Source organism: Fomitopsis serialis (assembly GCF_022376445.1).
Source record: "Fomitopsis serialis strain Sig1Antser10 chromosome Unknown B0H18scaffold_36, whole genome shotgun sequence".
NCBI classification, from domain to species: Eukaryota; Fungi; Basidiomycota; class Agaricomycetes; order Polyporales; family Fomitopsidaceae; genus Fomitopsis; species Fomitopsis serialis.
In genome coordinates, this window is record NW_025954996.1 from 245,209 (window position 1) to 258,769 (window position 13,561).

The 13,561-nt window shown below is 54.2% G+C and overlaps 4 protein-coding genes across 4 annotated transcripts; 2 read left to right on the forward strand and 2 right to left on the reverse strand.

Annotated features, from left to right (window-relative positions):
* Nucleotides 1–34: 34 nt before the first annotated feature.
* On the forward strand, nucleotides 35–3,887 carry B0H18DRAFT_877299 (uncharacterized protein; the record flags this gene model as incomplete). The annotated part of the gene is made up of 16 exons (XM_048040543.1): nucleotides 35–395; nucleotides 519–619; nucleotides 670–976; nucleotides 1,030–1,574; nucleotides 1,632–2,169; nucleotides 2,229–2,274; nucleotides 2,323–2,383; nucleotides 2,450–2,485; nucleotides 2,537–2,587; nucleotides 2,640–2,704; nucleotides 2,758–2,822; nucleotides 2,879–2,967; nucleotides 3,022–3,089; nucleotides 3,141–3,279; nucleotides 3,331–3,468; nucleotides 3,522–3,887. The coding sequence occupies 16 exons, from the start codon at nucleotides 35–37 to the stop codon at nucleotides 3,885–3,887; spliced, it is 2,976 nt and encodes a 991-aa protein (XP_047893066.1).
* A 1,365-nt stretch (nucleotides 3,888–5,252) lies between these two features.
* Nucleotides 5,253–7,108, reverse strand: B0H18DRAFT_877270 (P-loop containing nucleoside triphosphate hydrolase protein; the record flags this gene model as incomplete). Its single annotated transcript, XM_048040540.1, has 6 exons — nucleotides 5,253–5,800; nucleotides 5,855–5,913; nucleotides 5,962–6,004; nucleotides 6,064–6,097; nucleotides 6,153–6,554; nucleotides 6,611–7,108. 6 exons carry the CDS (start codon nucleotides 7,106–7,108, stop codon nucleotides 5,253–5,255), a joined length of 1,584 nt encoding a protein of 527 aa, XP_047893067.1.
* Nucleotides 7,109–9,316: 2,208 nt separating this feature from the next.
* B0H18DRAFT_877219 (Nuf2 family-domain-containing protein) lies at nucleotides 9,317–11,055 on the forward strand (the record flags this gene model as incomplete). Its single annotated transcript, XM_048040537.1, has 9 exons — nucleotides 9,317–9,532; nucleotides 9,580–9,626; nucleotides 9,677–9,910; nucleotides 9,959–10,115; nucleotides 10,169–10,372; nucleotides 10,427–10,570; nucleotides 10,626–10,820; nucleotides 10,872–10,950; nucleotides 11,000–11,055. 9 exons carry the CDS (start codon nucleotides 9,317–9,319, stop codon nucleotides 11,053–11,055), a joined length of 1,332 nt encoding a protein of 443 aa, XP_047893068.1.
* A 150-nt stretch (nucleotides 11,056–11,205) lies between these two features.
* Nucleotides 11,206–13,153, reverse strand: B0H18DRAFT_877287 (alpha/beta-hydrolase; the record flags this gene model as incomplete). Its single annotated transcript, XM_048040542.1, has 3 exons — nucleotides 11,206–12,240; nucleotides 12,291–12,878; nucleotides 12,926–13,153. 3 exons carry the CDS (start codon nucleotides 13,151–13,153, stop codon nucleotides 11,206–11,208), a joined length of 1,851 nt encoding a protein of 616 aa, XP_047893069.1.
* Between the last annotated feature and the right edge of the window lie 408 nt (nucleotides 13,154–13,561).

The window sequence follows — 13,561 nt, forward strand, 5'->3', positions numbered from 1 at the left end:
TCGCTCGCATCGCCTCCATCCTGGAAATCTAGACATGTTGCAATGGCCCAAATCCGCTCGGTCGACTTTTATCTCGGTCGCTAGCCAGTATTTCGAGCGACGACCGCTGGCTCGCCTGCTTTCAACATTTCTGTGTTGTCTGGCGATTGTTGTGCGGCCGGTTTCTCGCCTCGGTGGTAACTATGCCTTCCTGGTTCTTCCCTTCCAAGCGCTCGTCTTCGGCGTGCAAGAGAGTCTAGCGCAACAACTGGAGCTCACCGCGTTGAATATCGCTGGAGCGTTATGTGGGATCGGGTTCTCCACGCTGGGGAAGTACGTGGCCTCCTTGACGGGCGAAGACTCCAACCGTGCAAGGGTTATATGCGCCGTCTTCCTGGTGGTGCTCAGTTTCTTTGGTGAGTCGCCGGAATTCGACCGAGACGACTCAGAATATCGCGATCAGACTCGCTGTGAAGTCGCTTCGTGACACTCGTTGCCTGTCCATGTGCCGATCATTGTGCTAACCTCCCCCTCGGCAGCCGGGCTCACGAAGAGTCGATTGGTTCGTCTAACGCTTTCCATGCGAATATCACTCTTCGCTTCGATCTGGCTGTTGACGCTTGACATTGGAGTAAAATCGGTAAGCGCGTTCGTCGTTCGCCAGTCCGAAGAGATGCTCATATTTCGTAGAAAGTCCTCGAGGACTCGGGACATTTCCTCTATGCAGCCATTACGCCTGCGTGCCTGAGTCTTGTTTCCCTGCTCGTTGTCATGACCTTGCTGCGCTGGTCATCGTCCAGTTTCGAGAAGGACATGACAGAGACGTTTGCGCTGCTGCAGAAATGTCTGTCGGTCAGCCTTGAGCACATAGGGAAGGAGTTGACGGATGAACCGGAGGAGTACGTGAAGCTGCGCGACCAGCTGTTCCAGCGCACGGTACGCCTCAACGAGACGTACTCACAGGCTGCGTTTGAACTGCGTGTCGGACGCCTGAGCTGTGAGACCGATGTTGTCCTGTGCCATCCGATGCTCTCTGACACCCCCTCGCAGTGAAGTCGATTCGCCCGCTGATTGGGATCGTGGAACACCTCCGGCGCGAACTCGCATGGGGCATGTCCACCGCACAGATCTCCAAGCGAACCCCCAAATCGACCCCGATGATGACGATGACCCGCGCCTCGTCTCGTATGAACTCGCCCATGGCGTCGCGGCGCAACTCCATCCGACACAGTCCCGCAGTGACCTTACAGGCGCTCGCGTCGGACGAGCGGATCACTGCCGCGATCGAGGCGCCGGCGTTCTCGCTCGGACACGCGATCGTCGGCGCGATGCGTGCGGTGCAGCTTGTGATCATCGTCGCGTTCGACCAGGACACGAGCACGTACAGCGCGCCCGCGGGCAGGCCGACCTCGAATTCGGTGAAGTACTCCTTGCACGTGGCGGAGAAGGAGCTCATCAAGGCCAGGGACGAAGCTCGCGAGATGCTCGGGCACATACACGACGAGATGGACTTGGAGGCGCGCGAGATGGACAAGAATGTTCGGTACCCGAAAAGGGTCCTCGATGGGAGCCTTATCATGATCGCTCTTCTGCAGGTAGGCCTTACGCCTGGTCGCAAAATATACCCGAGTTACTCATTGTTGACCCAACAGATGGCGCAGGAGATGCGTACGGCGCTGCAGGTTGCCGACCGCATGTACACGCAGTACGAAGAGTCCCACGTTCGCCTGTGGTACCCGCGTATTTCCCTGGCCTGGCTCGGGGTAGCCCAAGGACACCTAATCTCCGACTCCGGGGATGCAACCGTGCAGGTCCAGGCTGTAGCGCCAAATGCAACGGGCTGGGAGACGTCAAATGACGCGGAAGCCAGTTTGACGTTGGCCGAAACTGCGGAAGGATTGCTTGAGAAAGGCTACAGCCTCAATAACAGCCGCCTGCCTGGTGGGCTGTCCTTCTCGATTTTGGGCGCGAAGGAGCGCGCGGCGCGTTCTAGGAAGAGAATACTGTTTTTCTCAATCCCGGACCTCGTGGGGTGGCTGTGGTCGCACTCGTGTATGATCCGGCTGAGGTTGCGGATGGCGCGGGGGTACAGAAGCGTCTCGCATTCACCCCATCTCCGACATGCGACGAAGAACGCTATCGGGGTCGCTGTCCTGAGTCTGCCCGCCTTCCTCCCGGGCAATTCTGCAGGTAGCTCGTCGGTTTACTTCTGATAGCGAATTCGCCAGTCTTACAGGCTGCCCGTGTAGCCCGTGTGTGGTTCACCTCTTGGCACGGCGAATGGATGGTCATCAGGTATGTCCTTTGCCACAGCTGCACTCCTTTCGCTCATGTAGCATGCAGTTATGTATGGGTCCTGGAGACGAGTACCGGAGCCACCTGGCGAATGGGCTATCTACGCCTGGTCAGCACCAGCGCATCTTCGCCCAAGTACTCGACTACGTACTGAATTACAATATTGATTCCATAGGTCGGTGCAGCGGCAGCGGCCCTTTATGCTTACATAGTAAGTCTTCACCCAAGCGAGAACAGCTCGCAGCTGCTCACTGGGCCGTAGGTTTGGCTCATCTGTCGCACCAATCCGTACGGATTGACTATCATGGTTACTGTAAGTCCCTGTGGAGCTGCCAGTCGTTCCTACACTGATTCGCCCTTCGCAGGCGGCAGAGATACCTTTCACATGGCTCAGCACCAAGGCCAATCTTGGTCCCCTGGCGGTTCCCGCGTACGTCGCCGTTGCTGTTCAGTGCATCGTACCGGCTGATGTTTCACTAACAGGGCAGTCACCTTACCGATTATTGCGTTCGCGGATTACGTGAACCCTACAACACAGTCGATTATCGGTCAGTCATATTCGAGCATTGTCTTGGTCTCGAGGTGCTTGACATACTGTGTACAGCGCTTGCGGGAATTCGTGCACTCATGATCGCTATCGGCATTGTTGCGGCATTGCTCATGAACGGTCTGGTCTTCCCGAGGCACTGCCGAGTAAGTGGCTCCATGGTCAGCGTGTTGGACAATGGCTCAAGGCAGGTCATACAGGTTCTCTTCCTTTCCGACACCGCTCGAACGCTCGGTTTGCTAAGTCAGCTTTATATGACTCTGGGACAGTACGTATTATCACGATTACTCTCCGTCCTGAGCGCTGAGAGTTGGCGCAGCCATATGTTCCGAGCACAACCTGCACTCGCGTACGACGATAAGCGCAAAACACTGAAGATGGAACTTCAGATCCGGTACAGCTTGTACCTCCTTAACGCCTTGATTACGACTATGCACGATGAGATCAGTCTCGTACCGGTCAGTGGCTTTCTTCCTGCATGTAAAGGCGATGCTTGACACTGTCCACAGAAACCACTCGCTCACTATCGGAGGACAGTTGCGACGGTGCAGAAACTGCTCGATGCAATGACCGGCCTCCGCAAAATTAGGGAGAATATCCCTCGTAAAGAAACTGTGTCCAACGTATTTGGTGAACGACGTGAATTCGTGAGTTTGTATGCTGTATTTTCATAGCATTTTTAGACGAATGCTCCCTATAGATGTCTTGTGTGTGTATTACGCTATACGCATGTCAACATGCATTCCGCGCTCGGGAACCATTGCCTCAATTTCTCCCTTCACCAAAACATGCTCTCGAGACCCTGGAGTCGCACGTCCAGGACAGTATCAGGCGAGCACGCGAGGAAGACCCTCATTGCATGGGATTATCTCTCATCTATGCTTTTGCCGAACTGGAGGTATTGAAGCACATGGTGTGCACGCTGGAGGAGCTGCTCGAGCTGACAGGGCGACTGTTCGGGACGACAGCATGGCTGACGCATCCCCAGCATGTGTCGATGGCTAGCCTGCACGAGGAAGTAGGAGATCATGGATGGTACAGCCCATTCAAGTGGGAAGAAACATAATTCCGCTTTCTCGTGTGTTCGTATGCATGCATCGGACAGGTACACCCGCTGTCTCGCATGAGGTGGTCGGATCGTTTATTTATTATTATCAACGTAGCTATACTTCTACTTATATCACGTACCGCTGAGACAGGTATGCACCCTCTGCAAGTAGTACCACAAGCTTTAGGCTCATGTATAATGATACCAGACCGACGGAGGAGTGCATAATTTTAAATTTGCTTGGCATCTCTAGATGCTGGGACAACTGCTCAAGCTGATCGTGGTGGATTGTTCATGTACCTCAGATCCAGACCTCGTATCTTGTGGGCACATGGTGGCCGAACAGAGGAGTGAAAAGCACGACTACAATACGAACATACAGTACTTATATACATGCAACCGACGTATTCTATTTAAGACTGAAGCAAACACTAGTGTATCAAGAGAGCGGGACCATGACACAAGAGAGAAACAGCACTGACGCACACCATAGCAAAGAAGTAGAAAAGATAAAGCAACATGACTGTACCCATATCCACGACCAACATAATAATAATCGCTGCTATCCGCCCTGGTACGTATATTGATGGAGGTTGGATATGGACCTAACATTTGACGACTTGGACCTGTATGGGCCTCGTCATATACCGGCTACAGAGCAGTGATTCGGATCTCACTTAGCCTTGGAACCCGACGCCTGCTTACAGCAGGCTAGGAAATCCTTCGCGTATTCCCAGAATATCTCGGAGACATCCGCGTCAGCGAGTGCATCGTCAAGGGTTTCCTTGTCTGCGATGGTGAAATTGGTTAGATGTTGGGCACCGAGGTACATGGTTCTGAGACGGACCGGTTGGTTGCACAGTCGCTATCATGAATAAGTCATCATCGCCGATGACATGCACTGGGTCGACTACATCCCGCTCCTCTGCTACCTGGTTAGACGTCAGTTTAGGAGTACTCTGTGCGCAACAGCGAATGCCACTGACTCGTGCTCTAACATCCTTCAATGCATCCAACAGCTTGTAGGGACGTTCCGGATCATCGTCTTGGTCCGCGTCCTCTATTTCGTCCTCGACGTCCACAGCAGCTGCGGCTCGTGTCTGTACCCTTGTTGTAGACTTCTTCGGGCTTCCGAAATCGAAAACATCATCATCCTGATACAAATCCATGACGTCTTCAGACGCAGACGCAATCTGATTTGACGAGGTCCCTGCTTGCTCATTGACGGGTAGAGCCTCTCCTCCCGCTGTAGAAGGACGCTTGCGGCGTCTAGACGGCCCAGCAGCTGCCTTGATTCCTTTGGGCAGAGCCGCTCGAAACCTCATCTGCAGTCTCTGGCCCCTGTTGATGAAATCGCGAGCCTTCGGTGTGACCTGCGATGGCTTAGCTCAAGGTGAATAGGTCGCAAAGGTAACGTACCTCCAGATAGGCAGCGCTCCATTCGCCATTTTGTTTCGAGAAGATCCGGAAGATGCCCATACTCTCAAGGCGGTCTGCTATCCGCTCGGTTCGATCGCGAGGCATATTCTTACCACTGCCGAACAACTCGTGAGACTGCATTTGTATAGCCCTCGTCGAGGCGCCAGATTTGCCCCATAAGAACTCGAGTAGCTGGTTGCGCGTAATGGTGAATTTGCCGCCGTCAACGAGAACCTCTGCAAGTTGGATGATCTTGACGGCCATGTCCGTGACGTCTTCTTCCTCGATTCCGGACGGGTTGCGACAATTATCGCAACCGTTTTCGCATAGATCAGGATCGAAAGTCTCATTGTAGTACGCAAGAACCTGTGTACGTCGACAGTCGACGTTGTTCTGGCAAAACTGGGCTACGCGGAGAATCTCTTGTTCTTGATGCTCCTTCTCGCGACTATCGCACTCCGTGTTGTCGCGGATCATTCGCCGTCGAGTATTCACGTCGCCCCAGGAGTAGTCTTAAACCGACACATCAACAGACAAGCATCGCAGTCTCGACTGAAGTCACGTACATAAAATACAATCTGCGGGCTTGCCGTCGCGGCCCGCCCTGCCAGTTTCCTGATAGTATCTAGACAGCCTGTAAGTCAGATAACCGCATACGGCGCGGATGTCTCACCCATCCAAATCGTTCGGGAGGTCGTGATGTATCACGTATCGCACTATAGACATTCATAAGCCATCTGAGTTGGAGTAGACAGCGACTGCCTGCGACTCTCACCGTCTGGCTTGTCAATACCCATCCCAAACGCAATCTACGTGTCAACAGCTCGTAAGGAGTCTCTGCACGGGATCAAGCTGTCGCCGCACCGTAGCAACAATGATCTTGCACTGGCCACTCTGCCACTTGGCAAGTGCGTCCTTCTTGTCCACGTTCTGCATCTTCGCGTGGAAGTGCCGAGCTTTGAGCCCATAACTCTCGCGCAGCTTCTTGGCGACGTTCTCACAAGTCTGCCGACTTCGTGCGTAGATAATCCCCGTCTCCTCCGCGTGATGGGCTCGGATGAACTGGACAATCTCTCGGTCGACTCCCTTCTTCGGACGCACCTCGTAGTTGAGGTTAGGTCGGTTCATCGACTGCCAGTAAACCTTGCATCCGCGAATCTTGAGGATACGGATGAGGTCCTCTTTCACTTGCTGTGTCGCGGTTGCAGTGAGTGCCATGATCGGTATACCTGGGAAGTCCGTACGCAGACATTCAAGGTACTTGTACTGCGCAGCCAATTACAGTGAGTATGTATGACACGCAGATGGAAGGAGTAACATACCGCCTCACGGAAGTCCCGGCCCCACTTGATGACTAGATGGCCCTCGTCAATAACAAAGCGCGCAAGCTCCCGATCGTCCCTGATCTCGTTCAACAGCCGGCCAACGAGTGAACTATGCTTCAGCTTCTCGGGAGTGATATAAAAGATGCGCGGGCGATTGCCTTTCGAGCGAAGGCGGCGGGTGACCTGGTCCGACTCTTTAGCATCCTGCTCCGAGTTGTAGAAGGCGACGTCGACGCCCTTCTCCTTGAGTGCCTCGACCTGGTTGATCATGAGCGCGAGCAGCGGGCATATCACGACTGTCACGCCGCGAGTCTTGCCACTATCACAAATTGCGGGGAGCTGATAACAGAGACTCTTGCCTCCACCCGTGGGCATGAGCACAACTGCGTCCTCACCGGACAGTGTCGTGCTGATCACCTCCAGTTGGTGTGGGCGGAAGCTCGTCAGGTTGAAGATCTGTCGCAGCTTGCGCTTGACCTCGGGAAAGAATGCCATCTTGGTGAGCTCGATGGGCACTTGACCAGCCATGGAATGCGATGCGGCTACTTCAACTATGTGTCTGGATATCGCGGCCGATGAACTTTCCGCGGTCGAAGATGAGGCGATGGCGTTATCGAAGGGCGAGGAAGAAGATGGCTCAGCAGCCCGGCGCGAGATAGATGGCATAGCGACTGCCTCCTCGGCGTCTCTGTCCTCGACTGGAATCTCTTCAACGGAGTCCCAGATGTCATCGCTATCAGGTATATGCATTGGTACGTCCTTTGTGGAAGAGCTTGAGCGTACGACTGTCTTCTTCACCACGGAATAGCTCTCGCCGTCGACGCGCATGTCGTTGGCGTGGGTGGTGCGCACTGCCGCACTAGAGATAGAGATGTCTTTTGAAGGGGAGGACACCGTGGAGCGCGAATGAGCGCCTGCGGAGGTCGTCCGACTTTCAAGGGCTTGCTTCGTCGCCATGATCGCTTTGTTACGCCTCGCAAGTAGCTTCCTGCAATGTTGTCAAGTGAATAATACCGTCACCCTGTCGGGAGAAAGTGTATACGCACGAAATCTCCAGCATGCAGATCAGATCACATTCTGGGTCTTCGCCGGAATTATGTCTCAACATCTTGTCATTTACGATATTGCTGAGCTCGAAGTTACTGTTCAGCATGATCCCTAGCTCGTCCGCAGATTTCTAGAAGACAAAAAAGTGAGACGACGAGAGTCATAGCAAAGATGACGTGGGCGCAGCGGTGTCCCACGACGTGTGTTGCATATTCACGGTAGCCGCAAGCCAGGGAAACAATCCAGGTCGTTGCCTGGCGTTGCCACGAGCTATTCGAGACGTGAATCGGACAGTTTATAGTGAACTCCATCCTTTTCATCAGGACAATGGCATGCCCTCCTGGACTGATTCCCTTTGACATCATTGCCAAAGAAGGAGAAGGTACGCCGCTGATGCCATGAGATACCATCTATAACAGCGAGCTCCTGGCACACCCCTCTCGGACTGCCGTGGCACGGACTGCATGGAACGTAATCAAGTCATGCTCGCGTATATTGCGAATGCGTTGTCAAGATTAAGCGATGTTATGCGGTGCCATTTGCAAGCCGCAAACAGCGGAGCCCGCGGCCCATCTCTCGTGCAGCCATTACGTCCACCGCATCACATTGCACATCCCGTGCAGTCGACGCACCAGTCATCGGGCGGGAGTAATTCAGATATAGGACTCACCATTGTAAGGTCCGGCCACTCGTTCTCGCCTAGATCTAAGCGTGGTAGAGGTTTCGACGAAGACGCCACTCTAGGTGAGGGCGGTACGCGCTCCGTGACATTCACCACCCGTCTTCGCGGCGATAATGGGGATCGCGCACTGGTGGATCCATGAGGTGATCTGGCTGCGCCCTCCCTTTGCCCTTGCCACTCGCGCTGAGCAACCTGTTCTCTTTCTCAGTCCGTGAATCCACCTTGGGCCGCTTCGAAGGCGATGACGACTCGGGGTCGTAAGCCGAGCCAGACGACAAGCGTTTCGCGGGCAACCTCGACGGTTTCCTCGAATTACTATCATCGTCGGAAGAGATATCGACCACTGAGAGGTTCGGGTCCGCAGAAGGAGCAACCCTGCTTGATGATGCCTTGGCATCTTTGCGAAACCCTGATGTACGGAAAGCGGGCAGTGTGTTTGGCTGTTTCCGGACTGCGACCACGACTGAGTCTCGGGCGGTGGGAACACTTGTACAGTAGCTCACCAGTCACATTGTCTGGAGTTTGCAGGGACTTTGATGGCTTGAATTTGGTGGACTATCAGAGGTTTGTTGTGTCAGTCGGAGACGCGATGGGTTCCGTGTAGTGGGCTACCTTCGCGTTTAACGATGACGGCTCCGGGCTTTGAGCAGGGCTACCGAACCCCTGTTTGCGGCGGAGCTCTTCTAAGTTGTTCCTAGGAGCGGACATAAAAGACTAGCATAGATGCATAGAGCATAGACGATTTCGCGGATACGGAGAGATGGTCGATGTGGGAAGAAAGACAAAGGCATCTCCGACCAGTGGGGGAGGCGCGACGCGTCGGTCAGGTGACCGACGCGTCCTGGCGACCGTGACTGTCCCTCTTCTTGGCAAGTTCCTCAACAAGTTCCTGTGCGACTCCTCCACCTCCTCCCCCGGCAGGCTGTCTGGCCTTGCTGCGAGTGATTGTTTCTAATTTGTTGGACTGCAGAGTGATGGCGGGCCAGTTCTGGTTTCCGTCTATGTCCGTTCCCGAGATCGTCGACGCGTTCACTGGCTGGGGCTTCTCGGTCAGCAACGAGCAGGTCGCGCATCCAACCACAGACTTCGTGATCAGCATCTACAGCGCTTGCTTGGAGCAGGTTACTGGTATTGCGCTCTCCACATTGCAGACGCCGCTTGACACGGTTCTGGACGAGGTAGAGAATAAGGTACGACTGTTTCGCTGCGCCTGAGTCTGGTTCTTACGGTGTCGTAGGACCTGTACACTCAAGCATTGTCACACAACATGCTTCTCCACCACCTGTGAGTATTCATCAAGTTTCTGTCTGTGATAATAAAGGGACACGCCTCAGGCAGCGTTTTGCCAACGCCGCTCGGTTTCACGACTTCACCGCAAAGGACATCTACTTCCCGGACCCCGAGCGCTCGCGTTCCATCTTCTCTGCATTCATCAATTTCGTCAAATTTGCCGAACAGTGCGAGACATTTGTATCTGGGCTGAGGGAGCGCTCGGCGTCGGTCATCGAGGAGCGCGACAGGATTGCGGAGCAGCTGGTAGAAACGAAGCAAAAGATCGAGGCTATCAAGTGCGTCTGCCTCTCCAATGTTAAGTCAGACTCACTGACATCTTCCAGAGCGAAACGCGCGGAAGACGAACCCAAGTGCGATGCATTGCGGCAGGAAAACACGTCCATGACGGAGCAGCTCATCAAGTACAAAGAGACCCAGCTGACTCTTCTCAAAGACCTGGAGACTCTTAAGCAGGAGATCGAAGTTCTGCTACAGCGCAAGGTGCACCTAGCGTTCACAATTATGTATCGCATCTGAAATTTGTCACCACGCAGGAAGGCATCAACAACGAGACCGCTATTGTCACGGAGAAGGTCAACCGTACAAAGAGCCGCATCGTCCAGGACCCGGAGCGGATCAAGCGTAACATTGCCACGATGAGTGCGACCACGGCAGAGGACAAGAAAACCGTTGCAACGCATGAAGGCAAGATTCGTGACCTGCAGACGAAGATCACGGCGCTGCTCAACATCGAGAAAGTGATATGCTCGTTGACTTTCACTTCAGTCGTTGCCTGACAGCTCCCACACTAGGACGTACGCACATGCATCGAACAGCTGCAAGTAATCGAGAAGGAGACGAACGCGCTTGACACGTCCCAGAAGGCCCTTGTCGACCTGCGGGACCAACTCGACCAGAAGAAAGGCGAGCGCTTAGAGCTCGAGATGCGTCGCGAGGTTCGAGTGCATACCCATGCATTCACGGATGCACCTGACTTGATGTCTATTGTAGCGCGTACACAAACAACTCTCTAATGCACAAGTGAAGCTCGAACGCGCACAGCAAAATGCGGAGGAGAAGCGTGCGCAGAGCCAGCAGTCGCTCGAGCGCTTGCAGGAGGAGTACGAGAAGATGGTTGTGGACCGGCAACTCAATGACAAGAAGGTCGAGGAACTGAGAGCCGACGCGGACGAGATTGAGCGGCAGGTACGTGCATACGCGGGACCGAGTTACAAGTCGATGCTGAACTGCGACCAGATGGCAGAGCATCTGAAGAAGAGCCAAGCAGAGCTGACGGAGCTGCTGACCGAGTATTGGCGGTTGAGACACGAGACTGGTGAGTGGGGGACACTGTCTGGCCAACCACCACGCTCACCGCCTTGCAGAGGTGTACATGGAGACATTGGCCAACAAACTAGGCATGCAGGTCAGAAGTTCGTAGTGTTCGCTGGGATCATTGGTCGGTCTGCCGTATTATTTCTATATGCTGTATTGTTATTCGCTGTATCTTAGCACTGTTGTAGGTCTGTTGTACTTCGTCATCCTAGATCGTAGTAGCGAAGATAGGTGTAGTGCTGCTGCGTTCCCGACACTAATGCCATGGCGTCAGAACTGGCATGGCTTTCGACAACCCTCTGAGGGCGTCAAGCAGTTCCGCGTCTTTAGCAGATAAAGTGTTGTATTCTTTGTCGCCAACGAGCCCGATGAAAGGCAGCTCATCCACCTCGCACTCCGTCCCTTCCTCCGGCAAAGTGCCGTTCTCGAAGTACGCGCGAATATACCGCGCCGTGCACAACGATGGCGCGGACGCGGAGCAATGTCCGTACGAGTTCTGTACGAGGAGTCCAGCGCCGCCGTACCTCTTGTGCACCTTGCGCGCGTCCGAGAGGGGGCAGACCGCGTCGTACCGCGGCTCGACGATGAGGATCGGATGCGATGTGTTCGCCGCGGCAAAGGGGCCTGTGTACCGCCACTTCGGTCGAACGCGCCACTGGCTGCAGCGGACATGGTACATCGCCCAGAACGGACCGCCGAAACGCGACTGTGTCGTCATGTTCGCCAGGTACGCGTCGTAGTAGTCGCGATCGAACGTGAGCCCGTCGCCGTCGCCGCACCCAATTGTCATGAGCGCCTCGTTGGACTCGAGCCAGGGCTGTTTCCGCGCGCAGGTGCATTCGTAGTCCGGGAGGAACTTGTTGACGACGATGGAGATAGCGGTGCCGTTGTGCTGTTCTGCGCCGAGGAGCATGGTGACGAGATCGGGGAAGAATTGGATGGGCTTGTAGGTCATGATGAACGTGAGCTCGTAGAGTAGCTTCTTCGAGAATATCATCGGACCGTGCTCCGCGAAGGGGACTGGTATAGGTGTGTTCTCGACCTTGTCGATGATGGATTCTATGCGCGATTTAATGGCTGCGGGTGATGGCTCGTATAGGAGACACTTCTTCGGGCCTGCTTGGTAACAGAAGGTGAAGAAGGCCTCGATGATGGCATCGTTGTCCACCAGGTTTGTTGTGTAGGATGTCTTGACGTATTCATACGCATCAAAGACACCGTCGATGATCATCCGCTCGATCTTGTCTGGATACATCGCAGCGAAATACTGGCCTAGGACAGTCCCATAGCTCTGGACAAATGGTAAGCACCGTTCTGTTCCGAATTCCCTATCCCACTCACGAAGCCCCAGTACTTCAGCTTTTCTTCACCCAATTTCTCGGTAATTCTGAGCATGTCAGTGGCGACGCTGGCAGTGCTGACGAACCTGCCAGGACCCCACTCTTCAGCCGTGCCATTGGCATCTTCCCTTCCATTGCCACCAATCTTCTTTTCGCAGAGCTGGCCCACGGCGTCCTCGCGCGCGACCATCAGTGGGATAGCGCCCTCAGTGAGGTTCACCCATGTGTTCCTGATTGACTGCCACCATATCTGGTACTGAGCTTCTGAGTCGTAGCAGTGCAGCCCAGGAAGACTTGCCCCCGTCCCTCGGGGATCGAAGCCCAGGATATCGTACGACCCGCCGACGATACGGGAGATGTTCTTGCCAGATTCCATCACAGCGTATGTACCCGAACCGCCGGGTCCACCAGGGTTGATCAAGATGGTTCCCCTGTAGTTCTCCTTGTCTGTCGCGGGGAGCATTTGCAGGGCAATCGTCGCCTTCGGCCCAAAACCAGGAGGGGATTGGTAATCCAACGGAAGCAGCAGCCGGGCGCATTTGTACTCCGAGTGGCATGACTGCCATTCGATATGATCTGAGGGAGATAACTGGAAAGTTCAGCGCGGAGTCGCAGACATCAGCATATTATACCTACAGAGAACCAATCGAACTCAGGGCTTCCAGGTCTGTACGCGGTGATAGCATCCTCCACCGCTTCAGACTGTCTTTCCTTGAATAGAGCATCCCGGACGTAGGGGATGATCAAACAAAAGAAAGCCCCAAGTATGATCGTGGACTTGACCAGTTGTCTCCATGACGAACCTCGTCTATTCTCCACGACATGCAGTGTTGCGTCAAAGTGGTCGTGTCCACCTTTCTCCATCTTGCAGGGGACTCGCACTCGGATGCGGAACTGATGCTCGGCCAATGTCTGCATGCAAAAAGATGTAGCGGGTTCTATTCAACATAAGTTTAACCAGCAACGATGAACTTACAGATACCAGAGTTCACCCGCAGTAATCGCTTGTAGTAATTGGACAGTTCAATTACGACAAGTACTTTTCCCAAGATGCGGAGAGATTACTGTCAGCGGATCACACACGTCGCCTATTGTAAGTGGGCAGCTGCGAAAGTACTGTAACGGACACGAAAGTGACTACACTAAGTGAGTAAAAGAGCAACGTGGGGGTAACAGAATACCACTCACCTCAGTCTCGACGATGTGTTCGAGTACAAGGAGCAATTAAGCGAATCAGAAAATGGGCGCGAGCGCTTACGTGAGGAGGCGCCG